This window comes from Erithacus rubecula (genome assembly GCF_903797595.1).
Source record: "Erithacus rubecula genome assembly, chromosome: 4".
Taxonomy (NCBI): Eukaryota; Metazoa; Chordata; class Aves; order Passeriformes; family Muscicapidae; genus Erithacus; species Erithacus rubecula.
In genome coordinates this window covers 48,160,775-48,185,242 of record NC_136686.1, presented here as the reverse complement: position 1 = coordinate 48,185,242, position 24,468 = coordinate 48,160,775, and the positions used below count along the sequence as shown (strand labels likewise).

The window sequence follows — 24,468 nt, the reverse complement described above, 5'->3', positions numbered from 1 at the left end:
AAAATGCAAACAGGAATCTCAAGAAGCTTGACAAAGGGAATGGTGAATACCTGCACTGAAAGGATGAAAACCTCCATGCACAGGTGCAGGCTGGGGGCTGGCTCCTGAAAGCAGATTTTCAGAAAGATTTAAGTTTTGGTGGACACCATGCTGAACATGAGCCAGCAATGCACCCTTGCAGCAATGAAGGCAAACAGCATCCTGGGCTGCATCAAAATGAGTGCCACCAGCAGATCAAGGGTATGATATTTCTCCTCTCCTCAGCACTGGATGGGCCACAGCCAGACTGCTGGGCTCCACGATACAAGAGAAACACAGATATGCTGAAAAAAAAAAAAAAAAAAAAAAGGTTAGGAAGGTGATTAATGATTTGGAGCATGTGAGCAGTGTGGAGAGGCTGAGAAAGCTGGAATAGTTCAACCTGGAAAAGAGGAGGCTCAGGGGAATCTTATCAATTTATAAATACCTGATGGAGGGGAATAAAGAACACAGAGCCAGACACTTCTCAGTGATGCCCTGGGAAGGAGAAGTAATGGGCACAAAATTAAATGCAGGAAATTAATTATGTTTAGACAAAGGACAAAGTTTTTTTTTTCCTTTTTCTTTTTTTTTACTGTGAGGGTGGTCAAACATGGGCATGAATTGTGGCGTCCCCATCCTTGCCCAGGACTGATTGGATTCAGTCCTGGGCAATCTGCTCAAGGTGATCCTGCTCCACCAGCTAGACTAGATGAGCTCAGAAAGTTCCTGTCCATCTTAACAAATCTGATTTTGATATAAAGTGTGAAAGAAAGTAAGAGAGACATCTCTCCACCATAAAGGTTCAGGCAGCTAGTGGAGCAACCATAGCTTTTTCTAAAGAGAAGAGTCATGTAATTTTATGTATGAAAACATGATCATCCAGGCCTTAATGCAGCAGTATTTCAGAGATGACACTACTGGATTGAGTCATTACATTTAAAATTGTCTGGGACCTGACTGTATTAAAGTTTCATAGAATTCATATCCTGATTTGTGCTTTGCCTATCTTCAGTAGCAAGATTTTTGTAGTGTTACTTTAGTTTTATTTGCTATTAGAATGAGAAACAAGTTTTTGCAAAAGACATCCACAAATCTGAGAGGAAATTGTACTCCTCTTAGTGAAAAAGTAATTTACAGTAACCATGTTTTTTATGGAATTATCTACTACAGGACTAGCAGTACTTGCCATGGAGACACAAGCACTGGCAGATGATTGGTTGTGGTGGTCCCATATGAATTGGCTTTAGCAATTACTGCACTGAGGAAATGTGACCAGAACTGTTCAATAGGTTGACATTCATGCTTTTCCCTGACTAGCTTTCTGCATTTCACAGATTTTGCCTACTATTGTTAGTTAATGTTAAGGACACGAGTCACCCATAAAAATAGCCCACCTATTTCTGTACAACTGCTACACTTTGCACCCAAAGTGTGAAGAAAGCCAGTGTGTTTGTTAGCACAACTCTCCCTCAGTGTTCCCTTCATTTCCCTGGTACAGATCCAGAGGCAGAAGGACTCAGACTCTTAATGCCTAATACTGCCATCTAGCTAATAGTTGCTGCCCATAGCAGGAGGAATTTCACCTTCTGAGAACTGTTTCAGTATGGAGGTAACTGACAGCTTTAAAGATCCTTTCCTAAATTTGCAGTGCTGGGCTTTTCAAAATACTGATAACGGACTAGAGTGCTTCACCACTCTAACCCCAACTCAGTTCAGTGAGAATTGAGTTGGCTGCCTGAGTTTGTGGAGTTTTCATACAGGGCTTTGAAAACTTGCCACTGCTGATGAGCAGACCCTCGACACAGCTTCAGTTGCCATTGTTTTAGAGCTGCATACAGAGTCATGGTCTTTCTGTGTGCCTGCCCATCCCTCCAGTCTTTGTCCTGCTAGCCCCTGATGTTTCCTCACTCAGTAGCTCCCTTGTCCTCCCTGGTCCCATGCCTGTGGGTATGTAGGGAGTCAGAGAAGGACTTGTTGATCCACACAAAATCTGACGTCCCTTCCTCCCCCGTTCTGCCTTCCCAGGACGCCCTGATCAGACTACAGAAATTTCTGTCTCACATGGTGAAGCCTCTTTTTGTTTAATTTTAGTGCGTGCTACCGGTAGGCTTTTGTATGGTTCGCACAGCCTTAACTGTGACAGCAACCACTGAGACTATGCACCTATCTGGATCCTCAGATATTCTAGAAAAACGATGTCGGAGAGATGTGAACTACCTATTTGTGGCTGCAAGCTCTCAACAGAAGTAACCTGAGAGAGCAGTGTACACTTCAGCATCAGCCCACCCGCCACCTCAAAATCGCAAAGCTCCGGCGGCTTCCTTTTTTTGGGGTCCATTTGAGATGCCTCTCATTCCCCCATCAACACCTGGCAGAAGATGCCAGGGAGGCTCGGGGTCCAGCAGGGAGTGAGCCGTGTGTCCGAGCCTGGCGAGCGGCGGCGCGTTCCCCAGCTGGCCGGGATGCGGAGCACGGAGCACGGAGCACGGAGCACGGCACCAGCCCGGCCGGGCAGCAGGGCCCGAGCGGAGCAGCGCTGCGGAGCGCTCCCTGGCCGGTGCCGTGCCGAGCAGTGCGCTGGCAGCCGCGGTGTCACGGCAGTCCCGGCGCAGCCCGCCTGCCCCGTCCCGGACACTTGCGGGCCGCCGCGCTCGCCCGGGGCGGGCGGAGATGTTAGCCCGGCCCCGGTCCCGCCTCTGCCTCCGCCGGGAGCCGCTCGCAGCTATTCCCACGACAAGCCAGGCTCGACCCCCTTCCCAAACCCCGCCTCTGCTCCCCGCCCCGCCGCTCCCGCCCGGCGGCAGCCGCCGGTCGGAAACAGTCCGTGTGTAAACTCGACGTGTCCGGAAAGGTGCGCGCCGCTCCCCGCCTCGCTCCGCGCCCGGCCGCGGGGCGCGCCCGCCGAGAGCGATGCTGGACCCTTCCTCCAGCGAGGAGGAGTCCGATGAGCTGCTGGAAGAGGAGCGGCGGGACGTGCTGGTGGCGGCGGGCGGCGGCTCGCCGCGCTCGCTGCCGCCGGCGCCCCGGGACTCGCGGGGCAGGGAGGCCGGGGCGGCGCGGGCGGCCAGCCCCAGCCCCTCGGTGCTGAGCGAGGGCCGCGACGAGCAGGAGCGCCTGCAGCGAGAGGAGCGGGAGAAGCGGCTCCGGCTGCAGCTCTACGTGTTCATCGCGAGGTGCATCGCGCACCCCTTCAACGCCAAGCAGCCCACGGACATGGCCCGCCGGCAGCAGAAGGTGAGCCCCCGCCGCCCCGCTGCCCTGCCCCGCCGTGTGCTCGCCCCCCGCGGGACGCCCCGCGCCCTCCGTCCCGCTCCGCTCGCCGGCGCCGCCCCGCCCTGGCGTTCGGCAACAGGTGGAGCGGGCCCGGCACCGGCCGGCACGGCGCGGGGAGCTGCCGGAGCGCCTGCTGCTGCAGGGCTGGTGTCAGCGCGCCCTGCCCTGAGCACACCCTTCAGCCAGAAATCCCTCAGTCACCGGGGTGAAGTCGTGTAAGTTTTTAGAGTTGCGCTCGAAGTCGCCGCGCGGAGGGCGCAGGAGCGCGGGGAGCGGCGCCGCGGCCGTTCTGCGGTGGAGGATGCATTCCTGCTGCTCGCCGGTGCCTGATGGGTGGGATTGAACCTTCCAGAGGTGCCTCTGCGAGTCGCGTTCTGACCGTCTGTACACAACTCGGGCAGTTTAAGCCATAAAACACAGGTGAACGAGAAAACTATTTTGTTTCATGAATTATTGAGTATGCTCTCTGTACATAGAAACAATCAACATGCATGTTTGTGGTGAGAATAACCTTCTAATGAAAGCTGACCTAAGTTATTCTCTGTCTTTTGAGAGCTGGCAGGTGCGTGGTAGGTATTTATGCTTATTCTCTCTTAATTTTGAGTTATTGAATAAGTAGAATACCTAAAGTTTTGGATTAAGGCACTGCATTTCCAGATAACTACTTGAAATGTTTGTTCAAAAAAATTGGTTCTTTACTTTCAGTTCTGTAAACAAACAAACTAATCCAAAACAAAAGAAACAAACAAACCCCTCATTCTACATCACTTTCCAGAAGGATAGTGACAGAACACAAAAATTATTTAATTCTACTTGGCTTTTATGATCTTGATACTTCCATATGTCTAAGGGTTTCTAAAATCCAATACTGAATGTGTTGGGGTATCTGAAGCATGCTTGCTATAGGTAATTGTGTTTAGTGAATTCTCAGACAAGGTTACATGGCAACATGGTAGTAGTAAGATTGTTTCTGGAAGATTATTTTGTTTCTATTAAGTGTTAGGTACTTAAACTCTGAAGCCTGAAGAGAGACATCTTGTAAGCAGAAAGCCAAAAAAAATCTGAAATAAAAATTTTCAACCCACTGGAAATTCCCTACCACAACACAGAATCATCATAGAAATAATTTGAAGAGACATCTGGATCCCTCCGAGTGTGACTTCCCACTGGACAAAGCCAAAGCAGACTTTCTGTAGTGTTGATATCAATCTAGGTACAAGCAGGAGGCTCAGAAGCCTCCAGGGATGAGATCTCACAACCTCTCTGTGTGACCTGCTCTACTGCTGCATTGCCCTCCTCTTGATTAAATTTTCTTAATCAGCTTCTAAGTTGCAGCTTGTGGCCATCAATTGAAGAAGATACTGAGCATTTAGAAGTTCTCACGGATCTAAGTCACTAAGTATAGGAATTGTTTAAAAACAACTACTGTGTTAATTATTTTTATTAATAAAATGTCTGAAAAAAAGATTACTGATGTGCAGCAAATGCAGAAATAAAGCTGTTGTGGATTTAACTATGAGGAATGGACAGGCTGATTGACAAATTGACTTGATAACTAAAAATAAATATTGCTCTTGCTAATTGCTATTTTTTTAAGTGAACTCTGGATTTTGTATTAATTGTTGTATGTAAAAAGATACTTTTGTCATATTTAGTAATGTAAGAATGACTTGTCTTTTCCTGGTCAGGAAATAGTGTTTTTAAATAAGATATAACATAAAAAATATGTGTTATGCTGCGGGAGTTGCTCTTCTCTCTAGCTGTAATGAACTGCACATAACCATCCTTCTTCTTTTTCAATTCAATTTTCCATATATTAGCCAGTAAATTATTGCGTGTAGGGGAGTAGAACTGGTCATGAGTTTTGAGAGTTTAGAAAACCTGCTTTGATGGTTTGGGATTGTCAAGAGCTGTATCAAGGAGCCCTCTTTTATGTCTAATTTCTGTTCTCTGTGCTGCACGGTGGCCCCGTGTCAGCCTTGGGAATGAGAGTACAGCCACCTGTCTTAAACCATGTCTGAAGGAAGACACTTTGGAGGTGTGACAGGTGGTCTGGAGAAGAGATGGCTGAGAGGGAACCTTATCTATTTATATAAGTATCTGAAGGGAGGATGTCAGGAGGATGATATTCTTATTGGTGCAGAGTAGTAAGACAAGAGACAACAGGCAGAAACTGATGCACAGAAGTTGCACATGAATATGAGAAAGAACTTCTTTACTGGAATATGAGGAAGAGCTTCTTTACTGTGCGGGTGTTGCATACAGGAACAGATTGCCCAGAGAGGCTGTGGAGTCTCCCTGACTGGAGATATTCAAGAACCATCTGGACACAATCCTGTGCCATGTGCTCTGGGTTGACCCTGCTTAAACAGTGAGGTTGCACCAGATGACCCACTGTTGCCCCTTCCAGCCTTACCCATTGTGTAATTCTGTGACTCATATTCTATGGAATAAAAGTCTGCCTTATTTCCTGAATTAATTTTCTATCTGCCAAGATAGGATATGGATATGGAGTGTTCCTTCATCTCTTGCTCTTTGGCTTCAGTTCAGACTTGTGTGACAGCATGTGCCTGCTGTCTATTGCGAGCTGGCCTGAGGTTCCTTACCTGTGTTGTGTAACTGGAGCTGTTGGCTGCAGCATGCCATGTCCATCATCACTTATCCGAGGTGTGGTTTGGAATGAGAACCTGTGATGCTGTGTGGTTTCAGCCCCCTGCCTCTTTCTGCTTGTGAACTCCTTGTAGTGCTTTTGCACCGGCAGTCTATCAGATAACCTAAGAATAGTATCCACCCTGCTTAAGAGCAGAAGTAATTTGTTCTTTCTGCCAGTTCATTTGGCATATTGCTGAGCAAATATTGAGGAATGCAGTTTGCTTCCTTTTTAATGTGGAAGATATTATCCAGTAAGGGAATAAGATGGAATTCATATATCAAGTATCTTCAACTGCATTGTAATATCAGTAAGGAAATGGGTTACAGTATGGCTGGCTTCTTATGTTCTTGCTTTAGTATCAGATTAAAATGTACTATATAGTATCTGGAAACCACCATACTTAATGGACTGTGTTATACTAATTAAAGAATTTTGAATACAGGCAGTGTTTCACTCCCCTGTTGTCCTTTCTTCTTCCTTCTTTCTTCTCACTAAGTAAAATTAGCTCTGCTGTATTGTGCTAGATAAGATTAACTAAAAAAGAAAATCAAACTTGAAGAAAAAACAAGAACTAGCATAATTCACCAGAGTCTACCAATTCCTCTAACTTGCATTTAATAACAAATTCAATGTAATTTAGCCCAGGGTTTGCTGAATCACATACTTTTATAATATGGCTGCTTTTTTAAATTTTTTTTTCCCCCCCCTTAGTCTCTAGGATGGATATGTAATAGAAATACTCTCTTTTAACTGTTCAGGGTTAGTCAATGACCTGCTATTATATCCTGCCTTTATTTGGTTGCTGGTAGATTTTTGATAGAGAAGGGGGAATAATCAAATATTTGAGGTGTGGAACTGAAGCATAGTGTTATTTTTCGAGGTGAGGTGGCATATCCTGATGAAGGTGGAGCTAGTTCTACAGAGTAGAGCTAGTATGTGTTTAGTAACATATTTTCCATAGATACTTGTGAACATCTAGTCATGTATTTTCTACCTTGCAGAGAAATATTGATGTATCATTACATATTGTTTCTTTATAAAGCAAATTTTATCTGTCCCTGGTTTAAAGAGACTCACTTTTTTGAAGTTACTGCTTTTTTTTATGAGTCTCCTCAAACATATTTCACCATTTTTTTCTTCCTTTCACTCATCCTTGTTTCTAGTCCTAACAAAAGAGAAGACAATCGTTACCTGAGCCCGTTCCTCTTTCTTCTGTTCTCCTGCTCCATCCAAACTGAACTGCAAACCACCAGATTGAATTTATCTATAGAATGGGACTTGGGTTGTGAAAGAAAATCACTTGTGACTGTCTTCCATCAATGGAAAGTGGTGTATATGAACATATATTAGATATATATCTACTGATTAGATGATGCCCCTGGTAACTGCTGTTTATCCTAATCAGGTTCTGCATCTGAGAGATGAATCAGTGTTAAAGTTCCTGGGAAAGGAAGGGGCAGCAAAGTGCTGCAATTAACCAGAAAAAAAAAAGTGTGTTTGTCCTGTGTTTTTCTTTCTTAACATTTAAAAATTGCTCTAGTAATCTAGTGGCCTCGCACAAATCCAAGACTAAGGGAGAAGGGTAGCACTCCTGGACTAAACTAAAGGCTTAGTACATCAAAGCTGATAATTCAAGTCTTGCTTTCACAAATGATAGGTATTAGAAGTAATTGATCTGGCCATGTAGAATTCATCACTTAGTGAGTTTACTTCCTGAATACTTGGTGACCTATTTTCCTTCCATCCCATCCCATCCAGCTACTAAATCATGAGTAGATCAAAACCATTGACTTCTAGCTAATTCTCCAAAGTAGGAGCAGTAATAATCAGTAATTAATTTTCATCTAAATTTTGTGCATTCATTCTTTCCTCTTTCTTGGACTTTATCTGTAAAGGAGAGGTCTATAATGATACATGCTCACTACATAACACTGTCAGGAAGTGCTGGTTGTGGGGATAGACTTAATTCTCTGGATTGCAGTTTCATTCCCAATGTCTGTCTTTCTTCTGTGTCAAGCCCTATATCTCCTTACTTTTGAGCTGGTGATGTGTATCTGCTTATTTATTGGCTAAGCATGTTTTGGAAAGAAAAAATTTCTCTTGGCCTCTGAGCATGCTTCATTAGATGTTGCTCTCTGCACTGCTAATGTAGCAAAGAGAATACATCCAAAACCATTCTTTTCAGAAACTCTAGATACATTTCAGAGAAAAAACATAGCTATAAAACTTGTTCATCTGGTCAAAATTCTGTGTCATCATGCTCTTAGCTGTGTATAGTTTTTTATTTTTAGTCAAGTGAGTATAGAGAGTTCTGGTAAATCCTGTCAAAACTCAAAATATGGTGCAGACCTCTATACAGGTTGAGACAGGATTATTCACAAATAGATCTTTCTACCCCCATGAGAACTGGCTGTTAGAGGAAGAAGTTGGTTTTGCCTGCAGTAGGAAATTTGCTTGCCATGGGCAGTTGAATCAGCCATGATTGAAGAAGTACTGAAGGGTGATGAGAGAAGCAAAGCCTTCTAATAACCAGTGCTGCTTCAGAAATGACAACCCATCAGAGTTTTATTTTAATCTTAAAGTCTTCTTCTGGCCTACCAGCTCAGCATTGATCAGTGTGGCTTGGCCAGAAGCTGGCAATGTGCTGGGAAAACCACATATTGGTAAACAGCTGTTTAATGAAGTGAACATGTTTGGGCAGTCTGCAAACCTGGTCTGCTATGATGAAAAATTTATCACTCACTTCTTTTTCCTGCTTTTTTTAGGGTTTTTTTGTTTGCTTTGGTGTTTTGTTTTTTTTTTTTTGGCTTTTTTCTTTTTTAGGCTTTTTGTTTTGGGTGTGGTTTTGGATTTTTTGTTTTGTTTTGTTTTTGTTTTCCCTGTCTATTTTACCTATACGTTCCTTTGAAATTTGAGTAGTTATTATTTTCTGATGAGACAATTTTAATTTTTTTTTTTTTCTGAATGAATGACCTCAGGTTGATTCTTTTTTCTGTCATCCACACAGTTTTGCAAATGTGTTAACTCTGTTGGCAAATACCCCATTTAAAGTGTCTGTGGAGAACTAGTTATTAGTTTTTTCTACAGGGGAGATGACAGGAGGAAAGTTTGAAGGATCAGTCACTTCCCACCCTCTCTTGTAGGGACTGTACAGGGGAATTGGCTGGCTGGGCTGCCTTGCATTTCTAACCCTTTGCAGTTGTAATTCTCACACTGTGTTTTGTGTATCTGAGCTGCTGTAATTGGTGATTGAGAGGCAGAAATACCAAATCAGTTCATCTTGTCTTTGATACTTTCTCTGACATCATCTGTGAAATATACTCATTGATGCTGTGGAATAACAAAGCTGGGGATAACACTTTTTCCTCCTCTGAACCACACTCCTTTACCTGCCTGAGGCACAGTACATCAAAATATCAATTACTACATACTGTCTTTAACTGTACACTGTTGCTAGCACAGAAAATACTGTTTGGCTGCTAGTTGACTATTCATTGAGCAGTGTATTTCTGTAATAGCAAGTTTTCAATTTTCCCCCTTTGCTCCCTCATGCAAACCTGTTATCATCAGTTCTTTTTGGGGGAGACTACTAACCAACTTCCTTTCTGTTTTCATGCTGGTTATTAGAGTAGGTTTTTCTGGCTTTGTACCATTTATTTTTCATACTGGTGAATATCCTGAAGTTGCTTTCAGTATGTGTTGGTTTGCTTTTTTTAATGTACCTTTGTATTTTTGTTCTGCTCTCCCGTTATCCTTGGTTTTTTCTTGTATGTAGATATCCTTTACTTTGCTAGTTTAACATATCTCTGCCTCCTGCTGCTTCCCCTGCTATGAGTGGAAAGCTAATGGCTCAGGGATGAGATTTGCTTTATTGACCCAAGAGGTATCCTTAGAGGAAGATGGGATGATATGCTTGGAAAGCACTGCTAGGATAGTACTTGGCTCACTGCCTGGCCTCTGCTCATTGAGGGATATGTTTTGGGGTGTTTGTCTTTATGCCTTGACTCTGGTCCTTGCAGTTAGTTGTACTGAGCCCCAGTTACTGTGTTACTCTGTCTGAACCAGGTGCCAGTCTCTAAGGATTTTAAACCTTTAATCCCGAAGTCAGTTTTCTTGTAGGACTTTTTTGGCACGTCAGCTGCAAACATGCCTCCTGTATTTCTTTCCAAGTTACTCCTGCTGCTGCCAGCTGATGGCAGTGGCATGCACAGGTCTGGCTCTCAGAATGTCCCTGGCTTCTGGCTCTTGCCTTTCAGGAGGCAGGGCAAGGAGCAGCATCTGCTGGAGCCCTGCTCATCTGCCTAGTGCTGTCTCCAGTGCCATTTCTGCCTGCAAGTGCTGGCATTGAGTTGAAAGCAGCCCAGTTCTTGTGCATTGCAGCTGATTCCCCCAGGTTTCAGAATAGCAGCTGTGAAAAGGCAGTTTTCAATTTGTTACTGTGTGTGGGAAACTCTGAGCAGCAGGAGAGATGGAGTGTTTGCATGTCGGTACCAGGCTGCATCAGCTTAAGCTTGCATTTTGAAGGTTATTTACTCAGCCATAAGCATTGAAGGCTTTTCATTTTGTATTTAAAACCCCCTAGATATTGATGGTACTTACTCAATAGAATTTATTCCTGGTTCTTATTTATTTTGCAGTGAGGAGATAAAGCATATGCTTCTCTTCAACTGTGGTTGTTTGTATGCATGAGTTCAAGAATGTTCTTGAGTGTTTTTCCTGTCAGGAAGGGGAAAGCATTAACAGCATTGTGAAAAATGAAAAGAGTTGAAGTGAGTACTTCTTTAAATATGTGACCTGATGAGTCAAAATTAGAAAAAGAGAAGGTGATTATACAAGAATTTTTCTTCAACTATGTTTCCATTTTTCTCTCAACCATTAATTATTCATTTATGTTCACTTGTCTTGTCTGTGGAGTTTTAGAAATAGACACTGGCAGTGTCTGTGTAGTGAAAATGCTGGAGGGATAATCTGAGTGATAGACACAAAAAGAATCCTTAGGATAATACTTTGACTAGACTTGTTTGAGCCATAGACAAGGATGTGAAAGAAAGGACAAATCTATAGGGTATAAATGAGACCTCTGAAGAGATGGTGTACATCTACAATGGTTAGAGGAGAAATAGCCATCAGTGATGAAGAGTTTCATGGACTGAGTTGAAAGTGTTGAGAAGGGGTATGGAACTAAATTAATTTTGGCGCAGAGGAACTTTTCAGGAAGGACAGTTAAAAAGTTAAAGAGTAATGAATTTGTAGCAGAGAAATCCATTGGTCATGAGAGTTAAGCTTTTCATTATTAAACAGAAGTGAAGGAGGAATATCTTAGGGGTAAGTTTGCAAGAAAGATATTGGTCTAGAAAAAAGGATAATGATAAAACTGGTAAATAAGGGAATAGTCTCCAAATCCATGAGAGTGTAATACAGAATAGCTAGGACAAATAACTGGTGAGAAAAATGGTATGCTGAATTGGACTGCATGAAAATCAAAGCAGTAGCATACAGTGCACTGGGGAAAACTGTTTTGTTTTTTGTTTCATGCAGAAAGTTGGAGTTGTTTTATATGTTTAGGTTTTTCAAATGGTGAATACATGAGTTTTCTTTTTCTAAGAAAAAATTCACCTTCGGGCAGTCTACATCAAATGTTTATCTTGCTGGCTTTTGCTGGGAAACTTCCTTAGTTTATGCCTATTTCTCATAAATTCCTTGATTTATTTGTAAATTATGTATTCTGAAGCCTTGTGGCAAAGTTATTCCTTATTCAGAAATGTTCTACAAATGTTCTCCACCAACTATTTAATATATCAAATACTTATTATTGCTAAAATATTAATAATGACCATTTAATTTTTTTTATTATTTTGACCTTCTTATGGATGGAGCATAGGCAAAGAGAAGAAATTAAAAAAAGATGAGGTTCTTTGGTGTTGATCTGATAATAAATCATCTTAGAAATCAGTTCTTTCACTTTCTCTTCCTTCCTACAGTGTCATTAAAAGGCAGCGAATTTTTCAGTCTCTTTCCAGTGGGAGTTAGAGTAAATAGTGTTATTATTTGGAGATGGAAGTTAACAAACTCCATTAGAATTTTTTTTTGTAGTAATCTTGAGCTAGCTGTTGGAGTATTTGTCTAAATGGAGACTTAGATTCTGCTTGCTGTGGCTTAGCTCCAAATACAGCATCATTCTCATAGCCACACATGTGCTACATGCAATAGAGAGTCTGAGCATAGTGGTACGTGGTTATAAAGTAACTAGATGTGTTTTTAGTTTAAATATTATGTGATAAAAGTTCTGACAATCTTGTTTATATGACTTTGAGTTCTTTTCAGCATACTCTGTCTCCCAAATTAATTTACTTTAAGAGCATGACTTGAGATTAAAAGCTTGCCAACTTTTAAAGTTGTCTTTTTCAGCCATCCAAGTTTTTAGGTACTTAAAAACTTAATGTTCCCAGGCCTTTTTCTGTGATAATAAATATTATACAATTATGTAAATGTTACATAAAGCTATTATAATACTAGCTATGTTTTGCTAATATAAGCCTTCCATTTTGCCACCTTTAATATAAAAACCCAAATATTCTGTGGAGAGCTAGGGTAGTGCAGGAGGGTATCTTTCCCAGTGACTTGCAGCTGTACTGAGTAGAAACATCTGTGCCTGGCCAATCAGTCTTCAGGATATAAAGGAGTAGGCCAGCTTTCCATCAGCTCTAGGTATTTGAAGATGGAGATACAGTAAGATGGTTGCTGGCTGGGCTGAAAGGAGCTAAGGGACATGCAGGTGTGTAAGGGACAGATCAGGTAAGATAATGTTGTATGAGGGACAGTCCAGGGTCACTCAGGACAGGAAAATTTTGGGATAGCCAGCCATGCAGAAAGATGGAAGGAGCCAGAGCCATGGAAACTGCTCATAGGTAAAGGAATCAGTACAAGCTGCTAATAAGAGAATGGAGCCAGAATTAACAGAGAGGTCTGTAAGGAGACAGTTACACACAACTAACAGAGAGGCTCATAAGATTAAGAGACAGTGTTGTATAAGGAAAAGGTCTGTAGAAGAAAATGTGTTGAGTTCAGAGTTGTGTAGGGACTGAAGATGAAAATGTGTAGAGTTAAGGCTGGTAAGAAATGCAAATGAAAGGGCTGATGGTGTTGCCAGCCCTATCTGTCTTGCCTTAACTGTGACAATATTCTGAAAGCTGAAAATTACAAGATCCAGCTGTATGTGCATATATCAATGTATTTTGCTCAAGAGTTGCTGAAAAGGAAGTGTCATTCTTAATGTGTTTGTTCTGCAGATCAGTCACCTACTGATATCAGACAATCTATTTTTGTGTGTGTCTCTCTCAGACACCCTGAGTGTAGGATGTATCTTATGGGACTTCTCTTAGAGCCAGATGAAAATTAGTTTGTCTCCTCTTTGCCCCCACCACTCATATCCTGGGTTGGGGAATTTTTAAACCTTTTTGCTTGCTGAATTGCCCAGGTCAGTGGTATGCTGTGAACAGAGGTGCTGTTTTTGCTTGACTCTTCCTCAACCTTTAATTGGAGTAACTGGATTACATCAGTCTTTCTGCTGCTTTAATATACCTTGCTGCCTGTAGATGAAAACCACCTTGTAAGAAAGAGAAGTATTATTTATTTAAAATAATAAAATTATTCAGATTATTACTAAACTCAAGCTGGTTTATGTGTTTTGCATGTTTAAACTCTAATGGTTTCTTAACCCATTGGTTGCTAACAACATTTGGTCAGCACTCAGTCCAGAATGGCCTTCAAGAGGTGTGATAAAATCAGCAAACTGAGTAAAGCCTCTATCCATGACCCTCTTGCTGTATTACAAGCTGTGTCTGTTACAAGTGCACTTAACTATGCAAAGCAGCACAAAAGTGTAGGATATTGTACAGGCTGGCAGGTTCTGTTTCACTGTACAGATGCACTTTTCTGGTGTCACACTGTTTGCCAGTGTAGACGTGACTTCAGAGTCAGAGAGATTTATTATACAGCAACTAACACAGAGGCAAGAAAGAGAGGTGGAACTTAAATGAGATAAATAGCACAACAGGGACACAACAGTCTCCTTTCTGAGCCATTAAAGCAGGACAGCATATGCAATGCAAACAAAAAATCAGCTGAAATAACAAAGTAATAAGAGTCTTGCTATGTCTGAAGTTAATTAGGGGCAGCAAACTGCCCTTAATTACTGAAAGTGTGGGATCCTCAGCAAAGCTGCATGGGATACTAATTAAAAGAACTAATTATAAGAAATAGAATGAATAATTAATGACTAAGAAATCATTTTCAAGAGTATCTTCAGAGAGCAAATAAAGTGCCTTTGGAAAATATTGTGACACCCTGAGCCATCCACTGAATCTAATCCTGCAGATAGACCTGAAATGATTTGCAAGTTTGCTGTTCTTATGCTTTCTAGTGCTGAGGCAGGGACTAATAAGGGCAGAATGGCAGATAAAATAAGAATAGTATTTTCATTTCAATATCAAATGCTTTCTTCAACTGTTTTCTTAATATATTGACTTCAATAGAACCTGCTTATTAAATATGCTGATGTAGTGTGTTTTGTTTAATAGTTGTCTTTGCAACTGGAGCTGACAGAGGCCTCTGGGTGGTATCCTCTGTGTTGATCAGTGGCATGTGTATCTGTAGCAACTGTTGGCTGCCAAGTATATGGGCCACCAAATGGGCTGTGATTTTTCTATGTTCTTGAATATGAAATATGCAATATGGAAATTATATCTGTCAGAATAAAAATTGAAAGTTTAAAGATTTATCGTCTCAAAAAAAAAACCCCAACAAAACAAAACCAAAAAACTATCTCAATTAATAAGGCTTTTTTATCCTAAATAGCTCTTTAAAGGGACTAATCAGGAGTAAAGTTTTATCCAGTCATCTGTATCTGTGGTGGGATGCAGTGGTGGGTCTTGAAGGGTGTAGGCTGGGAATCAACCCACTGCTGTGTGATGTCTGTCTAAGACAGGCATGACATTTAATTCTCATCACTGTGTGAGCCCATCTTTATGTGGGGTGATGGTCACAGAGGGACCAAGCCCAGAACTGAAATACCCATGTCCTTTGCAGTGTCTTTTAGTTGTTCTGAGCTTCAATAGATTCTTTGTGTCTCCTTGGTCCCATAGAGGTGTGTGTTGCAATGAATGGATTAGTATCTGTTTGGTCCCATAAGGTTTATCCTGTAGCTCTGAATGTATTCACATCCTGGAAGGATGTGAACACAATTGACTCCTGTGCTCAAAGCGAGACCATGATCCATGGCAGAGAGTCCTGCTGTTGGTGGTGAATTCCTGCTTCCCTACAGGAATTCTCTATGGGATGTGAAAAGCCTGCATTTGTGGGGGATTTAGTATGTGTATAGGTGTGTATATATATATATATTTATATATATGTGGGAGGAGAGAGTGTCTGCATGAGAGAGGCAGAGGAAAAAAGCTATAGGTACTATAGAAGGGGATTAGAATGAGTGCTATACTGCATGTTATGATCTCATTGGTTTTGAAGTTATGCATTAAGCATAAAATACTGAAATACAAGCTACTTAATGCTACTACTTTTTCAGAAATATCTTTTTATTTGTTCTGTTTATTGTAGTAGAACCTGTAAATTGCCATTTATTTAAAAAAAAGCACCGTACATTCCCAACCCCCCCAAACCCAAACCAACAAATCCAACATCCCAAACCCTGCAGATCTGTATTTCTGCCTTGGCTTTTGTAGCTTTTTCAGAGACAAAACTCCTAAACCTTGTAATAAGGAAGCAAAGATGTTCATATGAACTGCATTAATAGTGAAGATTTTATTTGTATTAATATTGAGCTTTTAGATTTGATCTGACTCCTTTGGGCTAGGTCAGCATGCCCTGTTGAAATGAATACAGTGAATTTCTATTTTCTTATGCAAAGAGCAGAAATAGACTTAAATGTCTTGCTTGATTTTATATTTGGGATGGATTTATACCTAGGCTGTAGACATTTGCTTTTGAAGCATACATATTCTTGGTGTTAAGGATAATTTACTTTCCTAATTTGGTTAAATTTGTGGGTTTTTTCCTATAGTGGAAAAATCATTAGTCCAACAGGAAAACAGCTATCAGAATTATGTAGTTAAAAAAAGTAAGAAAAATTCTCCTCCTGCACAACTGTGGAGATACCTTTTACTCAGTCTAAGTATTGTCTTTGAGGCTACAGAGTAGCCAACACAGCTGTCACAAGTCACTTTTTGGGGAAAAAAGAAGTTGGTCTATTTTATTTTTAGTGGTGATGTGGTTAGGATGGAACAGCTGCCTCATATTGGTGGTCAGACTAAGATTGCCTCAGTCAGTGCTAATAAAATAAATAGGGCAATGCCTGTTGACTTTAATAGCTGGAGTAATAAGTCTTCTCAGAGATTGAGTGAAGAGGTGTGAGGAGCTGAAGCTCTGAGCAATACAGAGGGTCAGTGATGCAGATCCATTTCAATCCATAGTGCTGGAGAGCCTGGAAAATGAACAGAATTGCATAATAACATCAGAATAAGATAGGTACCCTGTAACCTTTCCTTTCTGAAAGGATGAAGGACTCAGGGAGAAACTCAGTCATTTTGTCAATGAAGTGAACCCATCCTTGAACAGGATGTGCATTTGTGTGTGTAAGGCAGGTGTCAGATAACACGTACTCATCATAGTCATTCAAATAGATAAGCAAGAAAAAAATAGTACTTAACATACTAAAACTGAAAACTGTCTCAAAATAAAATACCTGTAAGTTGCTTTCTAATTTTAGGCCTAATAAATTTAAGCCAAATAAAGCATTGAAATAATGTGCTGGGGTTTTTTTCTGTTGCAGGTAAATAAGTTTGTGCAATCAATGCAGAAGAGTGAGATCAAGATGGACAAGTAATTGTATTTTGAGGAGGATTTGATAGTCTGAGTTAAGGACACCATTTCTGATGCAGCAGCTTCTAAACAGTTTAATGTGTGTATTTGCAAATTGTGTGCCTACAACTTAGGAAGCCAAAGTAGGGGTTTTTTTTTGGAAGGTGGCACAAATAGGAGAGCTGTAGATTTTCCCTCTATATATTGCATGAAAACAGGTATTTTATCCCCCTGCCAGTTCACAAGATTCTTTTTGAATCACCAGGTAGTTACCAGGGGATACTTCTGCTGCCAAACAGCTTTGCTACTGTATTTGTGCCTTTGACAGAACTTGTAGCTAGCAAAGCTGCAGTGCCTCAGGTGCACCAAGTGAATATGCTGCAAATATCATGGCAAAATAAAATTGTGGATTTGCTGTGGGATGGGAAGATTATATTGCAAAATTATTGCAAAGCTGATGAATGTATCCAACACAGAGACAAGTTACTGTGTATCATAGAGGGACCTCCTGGGCTGAGTCAGTCTCATGTCTGAAAATAAGATGTCTTTTATTAGCAGGTGAAATTTCTCTTAGTAGGTATTGCTGCTGTTTTTCCTTACTCTAATAGTTGTGAGACTTTTGTTTCCCAGGCAAATGCATTTGCAGGTTTGGCTTTATACCCACTTCCTGTTCTGTCAGCTCTGCCCTTGAGCTTTTCCTTCCTGAAGAATTTAGTAGAGGATGACATCTCGTTCTGCTCTATGAAACAATCCAGAGTCTGAACCATCCCAGGTAGTAGAGAACTACCAGGCAGTAGTCTCTCTTCTCTGACTATCCTAACTGCCTTTGTCTGTAGGTTTTGCAGCTGGAATTAATGCCCTCTTGTTATCATGTCACATTAACTTGGTGCCTGGAGTGTTCTAAGGCAATGCATCTGAGCCTTCAGCTCAGAGCAGCCAAGGAGAATGAAAATCTTGTAGAAGTTGTTTTAAGTCCTGGCCTGAAGTTTAGGATGCTGAATTTCAGCCCATTTCTGTTACCACAGATATGATAACAGAAAGTTACCACACCACAGTTCCTGTGGTGGCTGTTTTCCAGTATGTCTTTTTATCCAAAAAGTTTTTTTTATCCACTCTGTGTGCTAGTGCATCTCAACCCTAAATGCCAGTATCAGTCTCCAGATTCAGAATATTTATAGTCATGTTCCCCTTCTCTGTAATGGAAACACTGTATTTATGGTCAATTTTCAGCTACCTTTCCTTCTATTTCTCCTTTACCAGTTACCCTCACATTTTTTTGGAGTCTTTCTCTGCTTCGTGTCAGTATCTCAGCTGTGTAACACTTGTCTAGATAAGACCTACAGTATTCTCCTAGCCAGAAAGCAAGAATAAAAAAAAAACAGGTTATTTGATTTTTTTAAAATAATATTTTAAGTAGTTGTGTTAAATCAGTGACTTTGTAATCCTTCCTATTTTGGGTGAGGTATTATTCCATTACCCTTACCCTGATTCTCACCTTATTTTTATATCCTTGTCCTGAGAAGTCTATGCTCCTCTGCATATAGACACCTGCTGCCCTCTTTTGGGAAGGAATATACTTTGGTCAATGCTTTCAGACTCTTTAGAAGAGTTTGCACACTGCCTCTTTCAGGTCTCTCAACTCTTCAGATGACTGAATTGGCTAACTCCTATTTATTCCTAGATATAGAGAATGAATTACCACTTTTCAGTTTCTAGACTAAAGAGATCTTCCTGACAAAATGCAAACTACTGAGACCAGATTTGTGTTCAATAACAATGCCTATCGGCAAGCTCTCAAAATAATTAAATGCAGTGGTGATAAAGAACAAAATGTGTTCAGTGGCACAATTTGTATGAATCCACTTGCAGTATTGCTGTGTCTTCCTTCTAATTTGTTTTTAGCCCAACTGCCATCAATAGTCTTGAGTTCCTGGTTGTCCAGTAAGCTTCTAAAAAGGTTGTTTTTGGCATTCTGCCCTGGCCACGTTTGGCACACTGCAGAGCAGAGTTGATGAAACATCTGTTAGGTCAAGTGTTTTGTTGACCACAGGAGGCTAAATGGTTAGGACATACTGATTTCTCTATAGAAGGTGTCCAGGCTTGTGAATTTTCACTCTACTTTTGCATATGACTTCAATGCTTGTAGCAGTCATGTGTAACACAAATAACATGCATAACAGCAGCATTTGGAGTTAATCCTTCCTTCTAAAATATTGAGCCAATGCTTTTGTTTTGAAACCCATTGACATGTATATACATGAGTTTTCTGTGCAACAAAAAACAGACTGGTGCTTCCTTACTAACTTTCCTTCCTTTGACACCACAACTCTGTGGCTGAATAGAGCACAAGAATGAGTTACATATGCCCTGTGTCATCTTTTATTCAGCCTGTAGTGTGGTAATTCAGGCATCTCCCAGCATTGGAAAATTGGCCTGTCTGCCTTACTCCTACTCAGCACTTCTAAGTAATAATTTTAGGAGAAGCTGTTACAATTTATATACTGTGAATTTTTTCTGAAGGTCAGTCACTTCTTTTCTATGCTTCTTGAGAATAGTGCTTGTGACCAAATGAATAACTTTGAAAGTCTGGTTCTTGCTCTTGTGAGGTTTAATTGCACAAAGTTAAGCAAAACTCATTTATCACAACTCTTCCACTTCTCACACTCCTCAGCTGTACTGGATTTTGTGGAATGGCATATATGTCCTTTGGTTTAGGCTTGTATTGTCTGGTCCTTTGCACCAGAAGGAAGAAAAGTTTTAGAAAGGGGAAAAGAAGCATCCTGTTAAATTAAAAGTTGGTAGTCTCAGTAGAAGAGTTTGAGGAGTTAGAGTAACTGGGAGTTAGAGGAAGGAATAAGCTCTCTCTCTGGAAACTCTGATTTTTGTATTCTTCGATCCTCCATCATTATGCCTTCTGTGCAGAACAGGAAGAATATCAAAGTGTTGTTCCTCTACTGTCACTTTTAAAATATTAGAAATAATGAAAGTTGTGTTCTATATGAAGTTTGGAAAGGAAGTTGCCCCTCCAGAATATCAGAGTTAGCTGACGGTGCAATAGCTATGTAATAAGTCAGCTCAGTTCCTCTGACATGTACCTAATCACTGGGCCTTTTTTTTTCTGTGACAATGGAAGAGATAGAGATCAGGAATCCTGTTTTGTTGCCTTTTGGTTAGATACATAAACCACCAGTAAAGTGTATACCAAAGTTTTCTTAGGCAACTTTTGCAGGATTAAAGATAAGAATTTACTCCTGACCTAAATTGGGGAGGTTGGGAAGCTTTCAGCCAACTTCCTTTCATTGTTTCCTTCAAACATCTGATGTTATCTGGTCTCCTGTCATGTTATTAAATATATTTGCTGTTCTGGAGCCTCTTAACCTTTTCCCCTCCCCTTTGCCTGTGTGCTATGCCCTGCTCACATCCTGACCTTCAGGGAACTTGAGCAGGGAAACTTAAATAGTTCAGAGGAATTCTGCACAAGTGGATGCTCTGTGAATATATTGTGATGTTGTAACTAAGCATTTATGGAAAGTAATAGCTTCAAGACTATATTATTATTTTCTTTTTTCTTTTTATCTTTAAGAAGGGAACAGAAAAATGGTCATGCTGCTAAACTCTAATTAGAGTAGCTTTAGAGAGACCTGCTTGATTTGCCTTTTGAGCTCTGTGCTCTGTCAGGTAGGTTTTGATCAAATGCTTTCCTGCCAGCATTCAATTGTTAGCATTCAGTCTGAGTTAGTCACCAGTGAATTACGGTCTGTGATATGGTCCAGGTCCCATTGCTCTAGTTCTTTTCTCTTTATTGATTTCCATCCTCATTTTCATTATTGTCCTGGTCTCTCACTTTGTGCTTCCTAGTGCTTTTATTTTGTAGCTTTTCAGAATGAATGTCCATGAGTCATGATTTGAAATAAAATGCTAATAATGACACTGTGCAGCACTTTGAAATAAACATTTCTGAGATTGTTCCTTTTAAGTGGTAGACTTTGAGAAAAATTATACCACTCTGCAATGATAAGGCAGTAGGTATTAGAAAAAAAGAACAGGCTGGTAAACTTTAACATTTTAATTTAAATAACTTGTTCTTGAATAGGTTTGCCAGCATCATGAAGAGTGCGAAAAATTTTCTTTGCCATTTTTCTTTAAGCCAAAATCAAGAAATTGAATTGTAATTGGTGCAGAATTAAAATTACATAATTATATGGTTTTTCCTAATCTGCACAGATCTCAATAATGGCTAAATAGTGCCCCCTTTCACTGTGGGTTTCTGTCTTCTAGAGTATGGAGATATTAAATGTTAGCTCCACCAAGTTGTCCAGAGGGTTGTAACATGGTTATAGCCATGAAGCCAGATGTTGTATTAAAATAGGTAAATTTGAGCATGGACTATTGTGACATGAAAACTTACCAATTTTTTTACTGTTTCTAGTCAGCTGTTGGGTCTATAGTTCTAGGTTTGTTTCTAAACTGAGATATCCACATTCCCCTTTGTTTCTGTGGCTTCCTTCTCTCCCTGGAAGTAGTACTTTTAAAGGCCCACTGATGAAAGGGAAACACTGCTGACAGAAGTTTGTGTCCCTAGTCTTTTCTTCTCTGTACAACTCTCTTTGCAGTTTTCTTGGAAGTGAGACCTTGGAATGCAGCTGTAACTGAAGAAGTTTGGTGATATGCTTTGCAGAGGTACAACTCCCACCCTAACTACTAATTTTTTTAATTAAATACTTGAGATCATGTAATCTGTAGTTTTTATAACTATTTTTTCATGAGTTTAAGTATTGGCAGAAGAGTCAGTACATGGCATAAGGATAGGCAGTGAGAGGGGGAATAATTTGTTCTAGGGGAGTCAGTCTGGATTTTCCTTTACTGATGGTGATGAACACCCTTGCTTGAATGTTTTGACTTTGAAGAAAACTTTAGAAGTGTTAGCAAAGGAAAACTCTCATTGGCAAAATTTACCAAAACTAAGCATGCTTTAGCTTGGGTAGTATAGTGTTTCCTAGTAATTGGTATTTTTTCCAAAATTAGTCTACATGGTTTTACTTGTTTGAAAAATGGTGCCTCTGAAGATCAGACATGAATAAGAGGAACCCCTCAAACTCTTCAGTCTTTTAGCTCTTCTGCTTTCAAGATACTAATTTATCTTGAATTATCTAAAATGAATAGGAATTACAGAACTGTTGGTGGTTGGGAGCCTACTGTTTATGACTGTAAAAATAAAATCCATTGTTAGAGAAGAGACAAGCATCTTAAAGACTTGGGTAATTTATATACAGTGGTATCAAACAGTTGTCTGAGCCAAATCTGTTATTATTTTACTCTAAAATGCCTGTTGAGCTAATAAACTGCTCAGTTTAGCAATTACTAATTGGTGTGTGACTTAGGATCACCTGGAGGTGATGAAAGGACTTCAGTGTTATTTGAGAGAAGTCAAACCAATATGAATGGGTACTACTGCACTGATAATTAGGTGTGTGGCAATAGCAGCCCATAGCCAGATTGTAAAGTATCTTCTATTTTTGGTATTTCTTTCAGCCTCCTGTTCAGAGACGGATATGTTTGTGAATCTGCCTTGGAGGGAATTTTAGATTTTTCCTAGGTGTGTTCATTTTGAAAGAACAATAACATACTATTCTCATGTTTATACAAGACTTCTGGGTGGAGGAGAAAAATACTTGGCTTTAGACCAGATGGCTCATGAAGAGAGTGAATTTATTCTTTAACATGTGACTCTGGGATTTCACCTATATAAGCAACGTAGTCATCAATCTTTTTTCATTTATTTTAGATTACTTTGTAGCAGTTGTTTGTAGGAGTAATATGATTTGAGTAAATATGCCTGAAAGTCCTTGTTGCTAGAAGTTAGAAATTTAGGCGGAATTTGCATTATTTACATAGCTCTAACATTTAGCAGAAATAGAGATGAAATCCTGGGGGAAAATTCCTTGTCAAAAGATGAGGTAGTGTTTACAAAAGGCTCACAGAATACTGATTTATTTTCCTTATTTTTCTGTTGTTTGATACCGGTTATGATTAAATAATTCATTGTATATTGGGATTTTTTTCACTTACACAGAATGTTATTTTCTATAGTAAGAGAAGCATTGTTCCTTAAGTGTTAGCTGCCTTTGAGTGTGGATTTTTCACAAATTCAGGATTATTGTTGATGCTGTGAGCATGCTGCTGTCTTGTCATGATGTCAGAAACATGTCTTTTTTGGGTAATAAAATGCTCCACTTTCAGAGTATTTTATAACCTGTGATTCTGTATCAGAATGGAAACAGAGTGATGCAAAGTTTTGTGTCAGCCTTTTTAGTGACTATACAATTTTTTTGTCCTGCATGCAATAGAAGGATCTGTGTGCTTTACTCTGTTGTGCACTCCAACCACTTTTCTTATGTTTTATAAATAAAAGAATGAAGAATATGTAGGGAATGTACTAATTATTGTAGATCTAAAAATCTTCCACGTAGTAGGATTATTTCCCTCACTTTATACACAAGCTTTATTCTTGAGTGCTGTAAAGTCAGAGTGGCAGCCTTGTCATGGATGCAATCAGTGACTCAGAAATGAGTTAGCTAATTTCAGTTCTTTATTTAACTGAAGAGGTGAGTTTGCACATGCAAGAAGACAAGCTTGGGGAGGTGATATGTAAATTTTGGTACTCTTGTCTGGAGTCCTATTTAGTTAGGGGTAATTTGGTCAGCACAGCCATGTGTGCATCAGTTCATTCATTAAGTCATCCCCTTGTTTGGGGTATTTATAAGGCATGTGCTGCAGGGTGACAAGCCACTTGCTTGGGTACATTAAATGCATGGGTAAAATCTCCACTGAGCACATGGAGGAATTTGGACATCTTCAACAGTGAAGACTCTGACCTTTCTGAACATCTCTTCAGGGGTCTGACCACTGTTAGAAGTGTAAAAATTTTCTGTAAGTCTAGAGAAGAATTGCCCATGATTTGAGTTCTGCAGCTGTGGCAGTGTTGGTGGGATACAGCTGCCTGGGTCTCTGGCTGACCTGAGCTGCCACTCAAGTTGTAGTAAGGAATATCTGTGTGACACTTTAAGGAAATATATCCTGTATCCTGATGTGTTTACAATATAGACTGTATCTAGAGTTGAATGTGGGCAAAAATTTTTCTGGTGTGCTGCATTGTTACCACATCGTGTTTTGCGTGGGGTCACTTCCATCAGACCAGAATTCATCAAATCCAAAATGAGTCAGACTCACACAACAATATTTTGTTTGCACATAGAGGAGAAAGGCCCAAAGAAACCTCTGCTTTCCCTTATTCAAACAGCATTACTTTTTGAAATCCTCATATTCACTGGAACAAACAACAGGAACAAGCTACCCAGTTTAATTTTGGTCATATGATGGGAATTAAAAGTTTCTGATCTAATCGAGTTCAAGGACTTTTCTAAAAAGTTGGATGTCTCTCTATCAGTGTGAAGTAGGTTGTATATTAAGAAAAGATTCTCCACCCAGAGGGTGTCTGGGTGCTGAAATGGGCTTCCCAAGGAAGTAGTCACAGCACCAGAGTTCAGGAAGCCTTTGGATAATGCTGTCAGATACATGGGTGTGGTGTCCTGTGCCAGGCCAGGAGCTGGACTTGGGTATTTGTTAGTCCCTTCCACCTCAGACTATTC

General features: G+C 40.4%; 1 protein-coding gene across 2 annotated transcripts in view; it reads left to right on the top strand.

Moving 5' to 3' along the window:
- Window positions 1-2,809: 2,809 nt before the first annotated feature.
- The window catches only part of CADPS2 (calcium dependent secretion activator 2), a 280,136-nt gene continuing 258,477 nt past the window's right edge, over window positions 2,810-24,468 (top strand). For both annotated transcript variants that reach the window (XM_079303954.1, XM_079303955.1), the window contains exon 1: window positions 2,810-3,255. In XM_079303954.1, coding sequence (XP_079160080.1) covers window positions 2,932-3,255 — 324 coding nt within the window. In that variant the 5' untranslated portion in view covers window positions 2,810-2,931. The remainder of the gene's footprint in view (window positions 3,256-24,468) is intronic.